The sequence below is a fragment of the Sipha flava genome, unplaced genomic scaffold, assembly GCF_003268045.1.
Source record: "Sipha flava isolate LNK unplaced genomic scaffold, YSA_version1 130_pilon_pilon, whole genome shotgun sequence".
In the NCBI taxonomy this organism is placed as follows: Eukaryota; Metazoa; Arthropoda; class Insecta; order Hemiptera; family Aphididae; genus Sipha; species Sipha flava.
The window spans coordinates 23,803-42,555 of record NW_020271756.1 but is presented as its reverse complement, the minus strand read 5'-3'; the positions used below and the strand labels follow the sequence as shown (position 1 = coordinate 42,555).

The following is an 18,753-nucleotide window of genomic DNA, read 5'->3' as shown; positions in this document are numbered from 1 at the left end:
ATACTTTTTCGAGTCATAATGGCTTGCATAAGAAGTGCAATTTATGTGTATGTATAAGTCTTCTTATAATTTTTCGTATGGTATATTCTACTGGTTTCAAGTCCTCCCAACTTTCAAATGATTTTCATATTTTTAATATATTTACGTTTAAATTTGTTTTTACATTTTTATTTCTCCAAAACATTTGATATAAAAATACCATAAATAAATATACCTATTATGAATTATGAAAAATATCTTTTGGAAAAATTGTATGCAAGTAATCATTTTTATTAATTTATCTAAAATAGTATCAGAATGATGATATAATAATAGTAAATGTTTTTCAAATCTGTATAGTATGGATCAACTTTGTATCGAACCAGAATTTCAATATGCACTTTATAACAAATATGCAAATACCTAAAGTTCAGAACCTTGTTTATCATTAAAACTTGAATCATTTGAAATGATTGTGTTTTGATTAATATATAATCACGTGTGAGGTATAAAACAGTCATTTTGTAAACATAATTTAGATAACTTTATTTTTCCTTGAAAATAATATGTATAGGCAACCAAACATAAAAACCACAACAAAATTATTCACATATTTTAAAAATATAAATTCAATATCTATTAAAATATTATTATATCCTTAATCATTCATTTCTTGTAAATTAGTGTTATAATATATTTTAATGAAAATTGCATTTATAAATAAGAATTATAGAGTGCAAGAAATTATAGCCAATAAAAACAAATTTTGGCTCTAAATGTTCATACATTAGTTTAGCCTATTTCTGTTAATAAAAATATATTACTCTGAGGAACAAAACAAAACTTGTACATAATATTATTAGTTTGATTATATTATTACTGCTTATTTTTTCTCTGGAGTTTTAGCCCCTTTATTAGTGCGTTTCGGTGCTACAGGTGGATCGTTTGATACTGATGGCAAGGTACTATCGACAGAAAGCGGTGTCTTAGTTGGTGAAGATACTTCCTTTGTTGATTCGTCTGGTTTTATTACAGATGCCTCTGATTTTGGCTCTGAAGTTTTTTTAAGTTCGGTACTGATATCAGATTCTAGTATCACTTTTGCGGCTTCTGTTAATTCTGGTTTCGGTAATTCTTGTTCCGTTGATTTTGAAATTTCTTTGGTACATACATCGTATTTTGGTGTTTCTTTTACGGATTCTGATTTTGGTGGTTCTTGAGCCTGAGCGGTAGGTGTTGTTGGAGGTGACGGTGAAGTAACAGTAGGAGTATCTGGAGTTTTTAATTCTTTCAAAATATCCTTTGATAGATCAAGCTTTTCAAATTGTTTTACGTGTGGCTCAATGCTATCGGTTTGTAGTTCAAATTCTACCGGTGGAACTGTGGTTGAAGATTTTTTTAAAGCAGATTTCAATGGTTTTGGTTCTTCACTGTGGACTACTTCTGGTGGCGAAGGTGCTCTAATGACACTAGGCTCAACTACAACTTCGGGAACTTTTCCCAGAGTTTCATTGATCTTAGCCCATATATTAGAAAAGCTGTCTTTACCTAAATAATCCATATTTCCTTGTTCCCAGGATTGACGCCGAAGGAAATCTTCTAAAGCCTTTTGATCAGCTGTTTTTTCACCTAATGAAATCCTAGCGAATTGTCCAGCCAAACCACCCTGAAATATTCGATTAGTACATAAGTTGAAGTGATTACTTTTTCGAAAATACATTTAAGGAAACATGTAAAATAAAATTTCACGATTAACAATTATTTATACAAAAGTACTTATAAATCAATTTATTATTACAAATACAATACTTACATCTAAATCACAAGTCTGATCCTTAGGTACCTCGCAATGGGTTGGAGTGTCTGGACGACAGTTATTTACACTCAAACTGGAGTTAGAGTTATTAGGAATGTCATCATAACATGCGGGATAAAAATCATTTTCTCTAGTATGAAGTTCTTGTTGTGGTTCATTGGACTCTATTACTATTTCTTTTTCAAAATCCACTGCATCATTCTTCTCTTCATTACCAAATATACTCCATTCTACTACATTATTCTGAAAACTATAATCACTTGTTTGCTCTTCTTCACAATGGAATGTACTATAATTGTTTTTTATTTCCTCTTCACAATGATTATTCAAACATACTTCCACCAAATTTCCATCACCTTTGATATTTTCAACCTCATTCACAACAGCTGTATTTTCCGAAATTTCGTAATTTGTTTGCACATTTGCATCAAAATATTCCTCCCAGGGGTCAATGAAATTATAATGATCCCGTTTCGGAGATTCGTAAGAGGGAGTATTAAAATTATTTAAAGTATTATTGTCAGGAGTATATTTATTTGACGTATTAATGTCTGGAAGGATTTCGGGATGAAAGTCATAGGAAAAACGGCTACTGAGGCGACTTTCTATCTGTGTAAAAAAGCAAAAACAAAACAAAACGGTGCAAGTTATTGTGTAAAATAGAACAACGTAAAAATAAATCATAAAAATAAACAACAAATAAAGTCTAAGAGCGCATGCAAAAAGCTAATTGACCTGTAAATGAACTAAGAAGCCCCAGCAGCAGTTATGGAGGATGACAACAAGTAAGCATGTTTATTTTAAAAACTTAAACTAATGTATATAAGTAAAGCGTTAAATCACTTTACATACCATTTTGAAGTCGTAACTCTGGATCTTTGAACATTTCTAGTTGAACTTTGTACAACACAAGTTAGTTTAAGCAAACAGTTAAAACAATGATCTTATATAATTATTATTTTAAATCCCAAGGTACACATTTTAACTGGCTATCGCCTAATTTAGTAATTTTTTATATACCATTTCAGTGGAAAGACTGGGGTGAACATATTGACAAAATAAATCCCACCAGAATTGTAACAGTGTTTGCAATCCAGTTCCCCCAGAAGTTGGCGTTACAACTCTGGTTTCGGTATTAAATGATTGCAACCATGGTTTACTGGCTGCTATAAAGTGAATAATTTTCATGTTTTGCCCAAACCTGGAGATAATAAATACAATATAAATATTACAATGTACAATATTACAATATAAATATAAAATTTCGTATGAAAAATAATTTAATGATTCCTTACTGTTTAAGCGCTGGTAAGTACGAATACGTAGACGACCAAACCACATTATAGGTAAATGATAAATGTTTTGAAATATCGGTATGTGCCCATTCTTTAAAGTACATATTTAAAAGTCCTTGATCACCACCTAAATAAAAAAAAAAAAGAATTTAAGTAATTATAATAATTTTGTTATGAGTACAATAAAAATAGTTTTACCATCAAATGATCCTCTTGTCCTTGCGAATTCTAATAACTGGCCGAAAGTTTCTTGAGAAGGTTTGTACACAAATACACCAGAATTGAAGCAGTCTGGCCATCCTGGATCTGGAGCAGCTGATAATTCTTCACGTTCAAATAGTTCGTCACAGTTTTGTAATACCTTTTATAGATAAATTTGATTGATAAATTGTATGACGTATAATGCTCAAAAATCATTATTTTGAACATAGTTCAAATAAAATTTGGACTTTGTAATAGCTGGTTGTTGTTGTTTTACAAGTATAATGAAAAAGTTTTTTTTTATGCAAATGTTTAATTTTTGGTGATTATAGTAAATTATAACATATGTAAATACACTAAAAATAACCAATTACATATAAGAAATATTATTCTGTTTGCATTAAAAGGTTAAAATAATATTACAGTCCTTAAATTATTAGGTTATAATTTATGAATTATTCATTCTACACCAAACAAAATAAATATAAATATCTTCTACATTTTTACACCATTTTTACCATTATTATCAATAATTTCAATGATGGTAATGATATGATTGATTTAATAATTCATAACGAATTTGATAAAACATAATTTTTTTTAAAGGTTTTTAAAACTAAGATAAAAATGTTTAGATAAAGTCAAATAATAGTACGTTTCTAAATCGTTCCACTTATTGTCACCATGGGAACATTAAAACACACTTTTCAGATTTTAATGCACTTTAAATTCAATAGAGTTTGCCAAAAAATTATGTCTGAAGTAAATGTAAAACCGCCTCCTAGTGGGTATTTATAGCTGCATCACTATCACTTTACATAACCTTTTTATGTTGAAATTTAATAGATTAAATATAACACACATTGAAATAGTGATATATATTTCAACTGATTAGTTTTTATCAATCACTAATGACTTAATGATAAGCTTGTACAATGTATATATTAATTTAGTAGTATGCTCTTATATTATACAGTCATAACAAGAAGTTTCCAGGATATATTATAATTGGCTTTCAATAAGAAATAACAATATGACGTACATTTTAAACAATATTAAATACTATTTTAGAACTAATCTTTTATTTTACACTGTACTTGAGTTTATCAAAGTGATTCGAACAATTTAAAAATTAGAATTAAGTAAATGCGTAGAGAACCTCAAATATTTTGGAACGACCCCAAGTACGAAATGTTTCAAGTACTTCGGCGTTAGTACGTATCTAAAAATACTAATAAAAAACTATGCTATGTAAATATATATTTTCGTAACTACGCATAATAGTCTAAACATTAAAAAAAAAAAAAAAAAACTATCAGTGATACCATTAGACGTATCAAAAAAAATTATGATTGAGTATAGTTATTTATAAATAGGCGCTTAAATTATAAAACTGTTTCACAATCATTACTATAATTTTTCCGTTTTCACATATTTATATTTTGTTATAACTTTTAAACTAGATCATTTTTAGAAGTTTATTAAAAAAAAAAAAATAAAATAAAACTCTTACTCAGGAAAACTATATATATAACTCTATTTTCTGTTCTTATAGGATTATAATAATTATAATAATAATAATATAAATATTCATCTAACAGTTTGAAATGATTTACTTAATATTAATTTTTTTCTAAGTTATACTACAATGACTAACACTTAAGGAAGTTTCCTTGTTTTGATAGATGTGTGTCTCGAAAAGAAGCAAAAAATAATAATAATTTATGTATATATAGTTATGATACCATCAATAATAATAATAATTAGCATGCTAATAAATTGTATAATATAGTATAAAATAAAAAGAAAGATAATGCACAGGTTATATTTTAGCTGGGACTTTTCTATTATTTTCATATTAATTAAATGTAATAGTTTTACAGTATTATATAGAAATGTCTTTCTACATTTGTAAATTCTAGAATTAAGTAAAATTATTATAAAAAAAAAGATTTTTAATACCAAGTATGTCATAAAATATTAAATTAAAAAAGCGTTACCATTTTTAATTTGTTAAAAACAAAGTGTCTTCTTATTTGGTTTACTTGGTGATTGTGAATTGCATTAAAGTCGATATTATAAAATAATAAATACTTCATAGAAAATACGATAAAAATATCATCTAAAGCGAGGAGGGGGTACTTCAGTAAATTTATAATCTTAAGAAATGTAGAGGTGTGTTTAATATAAATCCGTAGATATATACAGGTATAATATTTAAGTATTTATTTATTTTTATTTATGTACAATAAACGGATAATGACCCCTTTTGTGAGAACAGTAAATGTGAATTGACTAATAGAGTAATTTACAGTTAAAACAATAAAGGATTAATTTAAGACTTCAAATAATGAAAATAACAGATACATTTTATATAACATATAATTATGTTAAATGTGTTACATATTAATTACTGTAATTATCTACAGTTATAATTAATTTTACTTAATATATAGACTTTTCTTTTATAGATATTTGAACCAATTTTTAAAATAATTACAATTCATTTTGAGTTACTATGTATATATATTATTGATAATACTAGAATATAACACAGTTAAGAAAAAATCAATGAACTATAAATTTAAAAAAATAAAAAATATTAATCCAATTCTGAACCAAAAATTGTTTTATTTTTATAAAATTATATTTAATTTATGACTACTGTTATTGAGATCTAATGATTAAATTAGATAAATAATAAAGTAGATTAAATCTAGTGTTCAATAATTTAATTGAAATGTGACACGACCATTATTGTTCGATAATATGGTTATGTAAATAATTGTAAACTATAATTTCATAACAGTTGTTTACATAGATTCTAAATTCGAATTATTGTAACTGTTTGATTTGTAGGCTCAACAAAGTTTCTTTAGTTTTCTATTTAAGTATTATTATTGTTTCGAAAGTATTTAAACCGCAATAATAGATTTAGCTTATTGTTGAACTACAACACATATGTACAGATAATGTTAAACAATATATGTACATAAGTTTATTTATGAAATAACGCACTCTTTAATTAGATTTGTAAACATCTTTTCGAGCATTCTTTCAAAAGAACATCGTACGAATCTACGCAATATTATAAGTGTGTAAAACCTATTTTAAAAATTGTCGCTCACCAACGTGTCTGCGTCGAGGAACACACATTTCTCATAATTGGTCAACGTCCAGCAATGTAGTTTGGTGAAAGTCACTCCCAATTCAGGACGACACATCAGGGCCAAGTGGGTTTGATCCTTAGAATCCAACACATCAACTACTTTAACATCATCGAATACGGCTTCGATTTGCTGCCTGGAAGAAAAAAAAATAATGTCTCAATGACCATTATCTTAATGCGCACAATATGTTTGACTTTATAAACATACTTCATCGATGTTGTTACACCCGGGGTAATCAATATGGCCAACTTGTGCACCGTCTTGGCGGTTTTCAACGAATGCGCCAGGACTAACGCTCCTAGGGAATAGGAATCGTTCGTGGCCAACGTCACCCATGCCATATCTGAAAATCGTTTTAAAACATATTACAATATACATACGATTTTGCTCATTTCATACAATATTCAATACAACCTTTGAAACACAAATATTTCAATAAAAAATAGATAACGTAATATTATTATATATAGTCTTTATTAAGGGTATGTGTACATACAATTTTGATACACAAAACTGACAAAATGTATAAACTAGTGTTAACTAAAAATAAAATAAAAATATATATATATATATATATATATGTATGGGTACCCGGACACTGTGGCATACATGGTAATAAAAAAGCAGACTTAGAAGCGTCAAAAGCAGCCTCCTCCCCAGACACCCCATTTCTAAACGTATACACATACGAAGACAAAAAGAAACAAACCAAACAAGTCCTAAATCATGAATGGCACAAAATGTGGACTAACCAGAGCACAAAGTTAAACCAAATTAAAAACAACATACAAACATGGCACAAACCAGGACTAAAAAGAAAAGAAGAAACCATACTAAATCGTTTTCGAATAGGGCATACATTTATCACACACAAGCATCTCATGGAGAAAAATGATCCTCCTATATGTAAAATGTGTGGATTGGTCTACACAGTCAAACACATTATCACTGAATGTCAAAAATACGAAGACACGAGGAAAAAACACCAAATATCACAACAAATCGGAGAAGCACTCGGACCCGACCCTCAATCAATCACCAAAATCCTACAATTTATTAAAGAAATTCAGCTATATAACATAATTTAAGCCCTATTATAAGTCAACCATACAATTGTAAAATAATTTAAGTTAATGTCAAACTAATGGCCATAGAAGCCGATGTTTTTAGATCAATAAAAAAATAAAATAAAATAAAATATACAATGCTTGCAAAACTGATATAGATTATTTGAAACTTGTAGATTTTATTTAACAACTATGTAGATACTGAGTCTTATACATACTATACATTTAAATCAGAAATAAGTGAAGAATAGTAAGTAGCTTATAACTTAAAACTGTTTACAGTTATCGTTATAGTTCAATTTTGTTATTCAATTTTAAAATACATGTTAACTTAAAAATTTCATAAAAACAATTTTTTCGTTAATCATTAATGTATTTTAATGTTCAGTATATATTCAAGTATTAGGGGTATATCGAAATAGTAAAAGCATAAAATTAATGAGGTCATGATAAAAATTGAATACGTGTATTTTCTAATAATAATTTTAAGTAAACCCGTTCTTTCGTTAAATGGTTTACTGTAGAGTTAAGTAACTATTAGTATCTTATTGCTTATAATTCAACCCATAAAATATAAAAATATATCAATAAACTCTTAAATAGTGAAAAATAGAAGCGTTTTAACATAAATAGACGTTTTGATGTTCGCATAACATTTTAACTGGGAATTGGAACCGCAACAAATATTTACTTTGAATGTTATCCTCACTTTTTAATAATAATTGTACTATGATATTCACCAGCGAACTTAGGATTTAATTTTTTTGTACATGCTTATTACTATTTTATTTGTTTATTTATTTATCTAATGATTGACTGATTTACTGATGTATTTTGTTTTTATAAGAAAAATTATATTCATTTAATTAAACAATTCACAATCGATTATACTGAACAAAAACACGTTTCTATTCAAAATATTAATAAATTAATCATCAACGGGGTTCGCAGTGCCGCGATCAGTTTACTGATGGCTGTGTACATAATAATTAACACGTTCACGGCCATGTGTAAACTATAGTTAGAACTTTAGTTCTCATTAGATAAATCCATGTCAAGTATAGTTGACATGGTGTCCATTCATTTATATACATAATTATTTGACTCTGATTTATTCTAATAAATATTATGATAACATGGTTTTTTTAAACAGTTTTCTATGTATCGATTGGTGTACTTGGTTTTAAAATCCAACAGCTGGATAGCGATATTAGTAGTGTTTATTGGAGGCATACTATTTTCTTTTTTTAAGAGTGACACTGTATGATTCTTGCATATGTTTACAGTTTGATTTTTAACAATTTGTAATTGGATAGAGTAAATTCAAACCCTCCATAGTTTTTGACTGTAATAATAATATATCAGGTATAGACCGAGCAGTCCAGATGATAAGATACTACCTGACTCCAAAGAAATTGTTACAATGGTATATTAAAGTTTTTTTTTACACTATGGACATATGCTTATGGAATGCTAATTATTGGTACAATAAGTAAAAAACAAGTATGCCACATTTAGATTTTAGAAGAAATGTTACTGTGTTATGTGTAGGGGAGACCGGGGCTAGTTGGCTCACTTTTTACATTAGAATTTTTAATTTATTCAGTTTTATGACTTTAAAGCTTAAAATACACCTAACTGTTCAGTAACTTGTAGGCTACATAATTAATTTAAATTGCCATCTTAATTATTAATCCATAATTGACAAAAAAAATAAAACTAAAAAAAAATAATCAGACTAACTTACCCCGTGTACGGGGCAAGTTGACATGATCACTGGGGCAAGTTGTCACACATATGAATATATTCAGTTTTTCCTCATTTATTCATTTATTTAAATTTAGGTATTGTTAAAATAATTAATGAAGCAATAGTATTTTTATTCTCTCTTTTGAAGTAAAACATTTTAAATTATAATATAAATATATTAAAATTCCTTATTAATTTATTCAACAGTAGGTATTTTTAAAATATATCAAACATAATAATTATTGTAACAAGTAATTTAAAAAAATAACAACTGTAAAACTTATCTCACCTTTGAGTTCAAACATTTTTAATTATATTATTTAAAAAAATTTATACAAGACAACATGCCCCAGTTTTGGAAGACCAACTAGCCCCAAATCATTTTTTTATACTTTTGAAGGAATTATGAACATTATAGACGATGTTATAATTAAACAATACCTAAATCATGTTCTACATACCTTTTATAGTTGTTTTACTCTGCTGTAAATGTTTAAAAAAAAAATTTAACACGGTAAAAACAACATTTTTAAAACGTTTAAAAAAAAAAACGACAGTTGATAACAATATTTATTGATTACAAGATTAAGGAAAAATCATATAATCACTACAACTCGTACAGTGATAAACAACAATAGTCATAATACAATGCTGTTGATGTAGTGTGTCCAACTTAAAAGCTCGATTTTAAAAATCGACTTGGTCAACTTACCCCGGTACCCAACTAGCCCCGGTCGCCCCTATTTACTTGGTATATAATTCCATATATTGTATTTAATCCATAAATTGTTTATATTTCCAAAAATAATACATGATTCCATAGATATTATATAATCCATAGTATAATTTCAAAGATAATACATGATTCCATAGATTGTATTATATTATATCTATGGTATTATATACAATCTATGGATTATATAATATCTATGGAATTTTATGAATTTTATGTTGAGGCTTTTTATACGACTTTTCAAATTGTGGGATGGCCGTGAACGTGTTAAAGCACAACAAAGTTTACACGTTACAACGTATGATTGGAGACTCGGGACAGTGATTGTAATAGTCATGCCCAATTTGTTTTACTAAAATGTTAAAATAATTATAAGAGATCCAAATTGTGTTGTGTTTGTAAATGTATAGTATTAATTTATAAAAAAAATTATTTAATTATGTTCCTTGGTCAAAATAATAAGGCTCAACTATTCAGATCATTAAGGTCATAATACAGATCATTATCATCATTATTCATGATTACACATCATCATTACATTTCAAGTCTACTGACATCAGTGAAACTATTCGGATTTACTCAGGTTAAATTAAGAGAAACGGTACTATTACGTTATTAATATTAAATGTTGCCATAATTCAATGTTCTACGGAGATCAGTTGGTTGAGGATGATTTTGAAGTTTATCTCGTTGATTAAATCGCTTTGAAGGATGTATATATTTTTATAGTTTATAACTACTAATAAATTTAATTTTTTTGCCGTGAGAAAAAAACCAAAACTGACAAGTGAAAAATTTGTAGAGAGATAATGTCAGTGACATAATTGCAAAGATATGAAAAATTGTAATCGGTCGAGGTAAGTAAGTAGTATGTTGGAAATGTGAGATGGTCATATTTAATAAAAGAAACAAAACAAATATTTATGTAAAAAAAAGATTTAAAGTCATTATTATAACACAACAATATTTATTATTTGTAAGAATTTACATATTTCCAAATAATTCATCTGAGCATAATAAAACTTAACCATTTCTACAAGGGTAGTATTTCAGTTTTGTTTAGTAATTAATATTTAAGTAAAATGAATCATAATCATGAAAAAATGAAAAACGTTATATTTTATCAAAAATAAACCCATATAATTAGCTTTACAATATTATATATAACGCATAAGTTAAACTTTAAACAATATTTGGATGCTAACTAATCATTTATTTATGTATAAAAAAATTAATTTATTTGTATATTTAAACGCCCTTGTATGCTCAAGTACAAAATAATAAATATATCATAATACAATTTAAGAAGTATTTGACATAAATATGAAGTAAAGAACAAAATAATATTAATTAACTTAAGTAGGTATTAATATTTGTAGTAAAATAGATAAAAGTACAAATATAGGTAAATAATTGAGGAATCATAATAAGAAGCTATAGAAATGCTAGATTTTCAATAATGAATACGTAGATATTTACTAATTGAATTCACGCTCAATACGGTCCATTGGGTTATTATATCCATATGATGTTTGATGATTTTTTATGGAGAAGGTGGTATAAAAACGAGATATGTATTGAAGGACATGAATCGAACTAATTTGAGAAGCTCAAGAGAAGATATAGTTCCATTTAAAAGTTTGGACATAAAAAGAATGTCGTTACTTCTGTGTCTAGTATCTAAACAAATATTTATTCACTACAAAAATTAGACCATATATATGGTATATGTATGTAAAATGTATATTATACTAGAGTTTTTAGTGTTTTTTGATTTATTTCGTTTGATATTTGAAATTGTAAAATTATATTTTAATACTTGTACGAAATAAATTTAAAAAACAAATTGAAACATTTCTTTTAAACTGACGTGATAATTTTTTAAATATAAAATCATTTAAAAACGTTAAGACTTCCATATATTAATTAAATAAAATATCTATAAATTAATTATTAATTGTATTTACTGCTATAATGAATACTCATTTTACTAATATAATTGTATAAAAATAACCTCAAGTAAACAGTGTTATTATAACTGGTAACTTTATTCGATAACAATTCCTAAATTACGGTATACATTTGGCATTAAGATACGAAATATGAGTCAAAAAACAGATTTCCTCAAAACCTATTCATAAACTACAATTTGAGTATTGAAAGTGTGATCAGTGTACTCGATCGATTACTATAAATTATGTCTTATAATAGTAAATTATATTAAAATTATTATTTATTTATGTTTATTAAATTTAAATTTAATTTAATACTTAAGTGAAAAATGAAAGGATAAAACTTCCAATAACGTACACATGTTTGATCATGTTGAATGGTTTGAAGAAAAAATGTACATTTTAATTTAATAACTACAAATTGAATTTTCCTAAAATAAAAGAATAGCTTGTAGGTCATTTTTTGGGTTATCTTAATTTAAAAATGTAATATGTATACTAAAGTAATCGGTAAAATAATTAAAAATGCAATCATAATAATATTATATTCCGGTATTTGACTTTGAATCTAAAATTAACAAGATTAGACATTAAAACTATAAAAAAATATCTAAAGACCTTCAGGTAAATACATACAACATTTTCGTGTATGCAAATATATATTATTATATGTGTACACTGACTCACATATAAATATATATATTTATAACACGTTCTTCTTTACAAATAATCTAAATGTATATTTGAGATAATAGAGTTCAAAGTTTATTAACGCACAAATATTTTATACAAGATGTTTAAAATTTCAACAATAATTTTTTAGAAGACAACTACATACTAATTGATAAGAAATCAAATTTGTATTATGACGTTTGTATTTTATATTAGATAATTTTTATTTTAACTAGTTATTTATTATGTAAGAAAATTCGTTTTAAGAATGATAAAAATAATGTAAAACATGCAAACTTTAATTTTTAATGCTTTTATAATAAGTTTCATTCATAATTTAATATTATTTTTTTTTATTTTTATTGGTTTACAACAATTTTATTTAGAACAGCTATTTTAAAAATTTATATATTTTTTTATCAATTTTATATTAAAAAAACAAAAAGGCTATAAATCACAAATCAAAATTTTTAACTTAAAATAATTATTTTTACTACAAAATACGAACCTTTCAAGGTTTAGCCTCACCTTATATCTTTATAGTTTTAACATTTTGAAAACGTAGTGTATGATGTCGTTAGATAATAAACCTTTAAATAAATTAATTAAGGTCATTAACACTAATTTGAATGCAAAATCAATTTATTGCAGATTATCATCATCAAATTTGGTTGGTCATTACTTTCTATTTTAATGATTAAGTTTAGTGTAAATGCAATAAGTGCACTAAAGATAATTTTAATGATTTAATTGTTATTAAAATCCAATTGATTTATTCAAAATACAATAAAATATAATTTAGGGAAATTCTTGCGATCGTTTTTCTAACTACTTTTAAGAGTTACATCACTCAATAATTTATAAAATAATTAAGTAATTGATTACATATTTAGGATAAAGATCAATGCCCAAAGCAATCTTATACATTTATGAGTATTAATTTAATTCTTATACAAATATTCCATAAGTATCAAAAGTAATTTTAAACTTATATTCATAATTTCGACGGGATATTAAATTTTTGTAATCAAACAGATAATCTTGTAACATTTAAACTAGATAGTGACACAAATGTGACAAGATTGTAAACAAAATTATATTAAATCTGTCAAAAATGATTATACGGTAATGTGCCCGTTATGAAAATATGCCAATTTTAAAGTTTTTCATTAGTAATTGTCTGAAAGCAACTACGAAGACTGTTTAAAAGGGTGCAAATGAAGAATTATCGTAAAACCGGAGTTATTCTAACTCAAACAGTTTATACGAACATGTAAACTACTGCAAAAAAAAATTAGTAAATCATTCAAAATTGGAAATATAATTATCGTAGGTAACCGATTAGTTAATTTATCTCAACATTTTTGTACACTTTTAGAATAGCAGTCCGTATAATAATGGCCAATGGGTAATTCCATTTAGATTAGGTGTTGATAATTTGATGATAAGCTTCGATTAACCTAAATCAAATGTGTCTACACCTTACGACGGTGAGTGGTAACATTTCGTACAGGGTCAGTTCGGACATAAAAATGTTTGTTTCGCGTACAACGCGACGACCGAGATTTCGCACGGTCCCTGGGACCACACAGATAACGTCTAACACACCAGGGTCTTCGGAGTACCGCGGTGTAGAGTGGCAGCTTATCGATGGTGGAGTCTCTTGAGGCTAAACGTCACGAGACAGGTCCTTGTGACCGGCGAAACGCCGCGGACTTGGACGACGGGGATCGGTAACGGAGAGATCCGAGTAAGAAAACACGCGGTCGCGGTCCAATTATCGCCTCAGAGAAGTGTTTAAGAACCACAAGAGAGAGAAAGAGAAACGATCGTACGATACATTATACGCCCGTAGCGACGATGGTAATAATACATGATACAATATATATGTACACGAGGAACTTTACACCGCAGTGGCGTGTAGCGGATACCCGGGTACACGAAGGCGGCGGGGGTCGGTTGAACAGGCGCGTACGGGGATTGTACAATAACGATGGTGGTTTTACTCACTGGAAGACATGTTCGGCGCGTATCGCTTTTCACCGGTCACTCTTGGTCAACGCGGTCACCGGACACGCAGTTACGTACGTGTGCGAGTTGCGTCTGCGGGGTCGGTCGGTCCGTTGCGCAATTACGTTGTGCACCACACGGCACTGTGCGCAGCTTCGTCGTCGGGCAAGAGATTATACCGTATCCCGTCCGTCTGTTCCGAGAGAAAATAAATAAACAAAAAAAAAAAAAGAAAAAAAAATGAAAAACGGTTAAAAACTCGTATACAGTACCGTGTCCGTCAGCAGTTCACCGCCCTCGGGGACGGACAGCGCGCGGTGCCGTACGTACTAGTATGGGTTTAAGTATTGTGTTTTTACGTTTTTTTCTCGCGGATCGACTGGACGTAAGTCGAAGGAAACGCGGGACGGCGAAAAAAACGTGTACGAAGTTCACGCGCTGTTACGGCAATGGCGTTATCGGTCCGCGCGACTAGGTCCGGCCGAATGGCACTGCTGCACGGGAATGACGACGCGGGCTCTACCGGGACCGTCGACGACCGCGACCGACGCTACGCCGTCGCCACCGCACGTCACGACGCCCCGTCGGTGCGCCACAACCGGCCCGTTGCACTTTTTGCTGCGGCGGCGCATCGCGCGCGTCGTACATCCCGGTAATACATACATGCCGATCGTCGTGCACCGAAACGTATATTTGTAGGACGCGCGCGTTTGTGCAGCGGCGCATCTTCTGGAGGGGGAGAGGATAGCCTATTGAACCTTTTTTTTAAAGATTCGAATTTTTTTTTTTTAATTTATATTCGGTCCGATTTGTGAATTCCCACCCTCGCTGTTCCCAAATACAGGTCCAAGCACGCTGCGGTGCGCTTTTCAGCATCGGCGTACCAAGACGAGGGAAGGCGAGGGATAACCCCTCGAGATTATGAGAAGAGTAAATTTTATTTTTTTTAAACGTATTTAGTTTTCCGTTTGGGCAGTCCATTTATGAATACAAGCCCATCCCCTCCCGGCCTCTTAATGCTATTGCGTGTGTTCGTGTTTGCGTAAATGCAAGTACCTGCGCATAAAATGTTTACACCATACGTTCCAAAACCCTTGCGAATGTATAAAGCCAACGAATGTAACATGTCGGCGAAACCGATTACACATACTCAGTACATTTCTATTTTTGTGTGCTCTACGATGACATTTAGTGTTTTTCGAAAAAAATTAGCAGTAACGTGTCCGCCAAAGTCGCTCATAATTATGTCGATACAAATTTTAAGTATTTAAATGTTCTTTACTACTCAATCATGTTGTGTAGAGTATTTTTATTTATTATTTATTTAAAGCCGTCTCTACGCTAATCAGAAAAAGCGTACGCCGTGACATTGACGACTGAGGAAGTCCTTCGCATAAAAATTTAGGAAAATAACGGAGATTAGTTACTCACTTCTTCATCCAAAATGTATAGCTTGATAATACTTCTACATCATTTTATAACTGTTTTATACATTTATTATTACAAATAATACCACTGATCAGTGGTGTCACTAGACCGTTTTATAGGGAGGGGCGAATTTTATATCATGATTTTACAGTGTATTTTTATGTATTTTTCTAGCGTGAAATAAATAATAAATAACTAAAAATAGCTATAAAACATATACCTACTTATTTAGTTATTACTTATTAATATAGACCCTTACTTTTTCTCAGTAACTCAACTCCTAGATCTCTCCGTACTGTAGCTGACTTTTCTCTTTAAAATTATTTTACGGTTCCTTTATAATAATACATTAAATAAAAAATTAATCATTTAAAATTTAAAAATGTATTAGATTGTTGTTTCCTGTTGTTAAACCAAAATTTATTCGGCTACTGAAAAACAACCATATATTAGGATACTAATTAGGTGAGATTTTTAATAATAACATGGATTCACAAACTTTTTAACGATCCTAAGTTTGTCTATTTACTTATAGTTTGTCTTACACCATAGAAAAAAAATTGATCAGGTAAAGTATAAAACATTTTAAGAAACAAAATACACTCATGTTATATGTTATGTATAATATCATTAATATTAAAATATATTTTATTATATACTTGTAAATATATATATATATATATATATTTAAAACTGACGATAATACACTAACTCATAATTCACGTTTGTTTGTAAATCGTCAACTGAAAAAAAGCAGAAGAAAACGTGTTTTTTTTCATGCCATTGAGAGAATTGGTCATTTTTGATATTTTTATAATTTATAAAAATGTTCGCATTTATATAATTAATAATTTTACTTTGCTTTAAGGAAACACCGAAAGGCTACCGCTGGTCACTTCTGCAGCACACTGTATGCACGACCGACTGTTGAGCGTATATTATTACGAAAAGATTCTATTCGGCTATCGGGCTGTACGTCGATGTAGGTATTCTTAATGAATATCCGATAACAGTACCCACCGCACACACATAGGTAGGTATACGTACCTTAGCCCCGCCTTTAAACGTTCTTACATACTTTATCACTAACATTTTTTTTTTTTTTTTACCGAACATGTTTTTGCTGCGCAACGAAAATATTATATTATTGCATATACATCATGTTACTGTTTGCCCTTTGACCTTTTTATAACTATGCAAAAATTGTGTAAATCTTCGTATGTTATAGTGCTCAAATAGGAATATTAGGTCGTGCGTTGTATATGTTATTGCGCGAGCCTGCGAGTCTGTCGTACTGGAATCGACATCTGTACACAACTCCAGTAATGGGTGGTCGTAAACGGGTTCACATAAATGTTTATCGATATCGGAGAATATTTATTATATAATAAGTAAAAAAAACAATTGGTCTAAGACCAATAATAATAATGGATATTATAATCATACTTATAGATAACAAAAATTAAAACCACTTCTACTCTACTTCATTAGTAAAAAAACGATCGGAGATTCCAAATTTATAGTATGTTTATAACGTTTATTGAGCCCGAGATGTTGAAGCTTTTTAAATTCAAAATGAACTTTAACAGTTTTTCGATTTAAATTTAATGATTTGTTAATTTTGGGTACACCATTATTACCTATATAATAGATAATACTATATTCACATTATAATTTAAAGGTACTGCCTCTTTTACGTTTTATACGTAAAAGCTATCTGTAAATATTTACGAGTACAATAGAAAAATTTTGTAAGTGTGATAAAATATAAAATCTTTAAAGTTAAATGAATCTTATAATTGTTAAATTTGTATTAGATTAAAGAAAAGAATTGTAAATTTTAAAATTTAAATGAGAACCAACATATTTTTGAAATTATTATTATTTATATATTATTGAGTAAAACTATTGTTTTTTGAGTAATAATATAACATTTATAGATACTTTAAATACATACGAGTATTATATATATAATTATATATAATAGTATATTTAATTAAAAGCGTAAAACTACGTTGTCTAAAAATTTATTTTTTTATTTTTATCATTGTTGGTACATTTATTGCGTCCATACAAATATATATTTATTACATTATTATATATAAATATTTGATTTTTTTTTTTAAGATTAATAGATATATATTTAAAAATACAGTGTATATAGATTAGTAGTCATATGGTTCAGACACTTCAACGCTGTAATGCAGTCGTATTTTACATTTTATACAGGTAACAAAGTTAATAAATTAAGTTTAATTTAATTTTTGCTATAATTGAGCCATACGCCGATAAGATAAATGCATTTATTTACTATTATTACTAAATTGTATATTTGTGTTTATAGTAGTTAAATATTTCATAAGTAACTAATAATCGTGTAATATTTAAAAAATCATGTATGATTAAGGAAAATATCAGTATACTCATTATAATATGTTTACATTAATTTTGATAATTAAACACGATTTATTTAGGTATTATTTAAATTCTACATATTATAGGGAGTAGCTAAATTAATTCCCGTTTATGTTCAGGTCAATTAGTTACAATTTTCATTTCTAAGCATTATTTTGCAATATGAAATCATATGTATTCTTCGGAAATCGGTCAACTTCTAAAAATACTTTTTGATTTACCCTAACCTTTTTATCATCCGAAATATTTTTAATGATTTGATAACC

At 28.3% G+C, this 18,753-nt stretch overlaps 1 protein-coding gene across 2 annotated transcripts; it reads right to left on the bottom strand.

Annotated features, from left to right (window-relative positions):
* Window positions 1–712: 712 nt before the first annotated feature.
* LOC112694516 (glycogenin-1) lies at window positions 713–15,247 on the bottom strand. 2 transcript variants are annotated; one of them, XM_025570006.1, is made up of 9 exons: window positions 14,917–15,247; window positions 14,645–14,837; window positions 6,669–6,804; window positions 6,420–6,594; window positions 3,289–3,451; window positions 3,091–3,217; window positions 2,816–2,996; window positions 1,793–2,404; window positions 713–1,645 (listed from the first exon to the last, which is right to left on the bottom strand). In XM_025570006.1, the coding sequence occupies exons 2-9, from the start codon at window positions 14,652–14,654 to the stop codon at window positions 863–865; spliced, it is 2,187 nt and encodes a 728-aa protein (XP_025425791.1). In that variant the 5' UTR covers window positions 14,655–14,837; window positions 14,917–15,247; the 3' UTR covers window positions 713–862. The 2 variants fall into 2 exon arrangements, with proteins under 2 accessions (XP_025425791.1, XP_025425792.1); XM_025570007.1 differs by lacking the exon at window positions 1,793–2,404 and having other exon boundaries at window positions 14,917–15,239.
* Window positions 15,248–18,753: the final 3,506 nt, after the last annotated feature.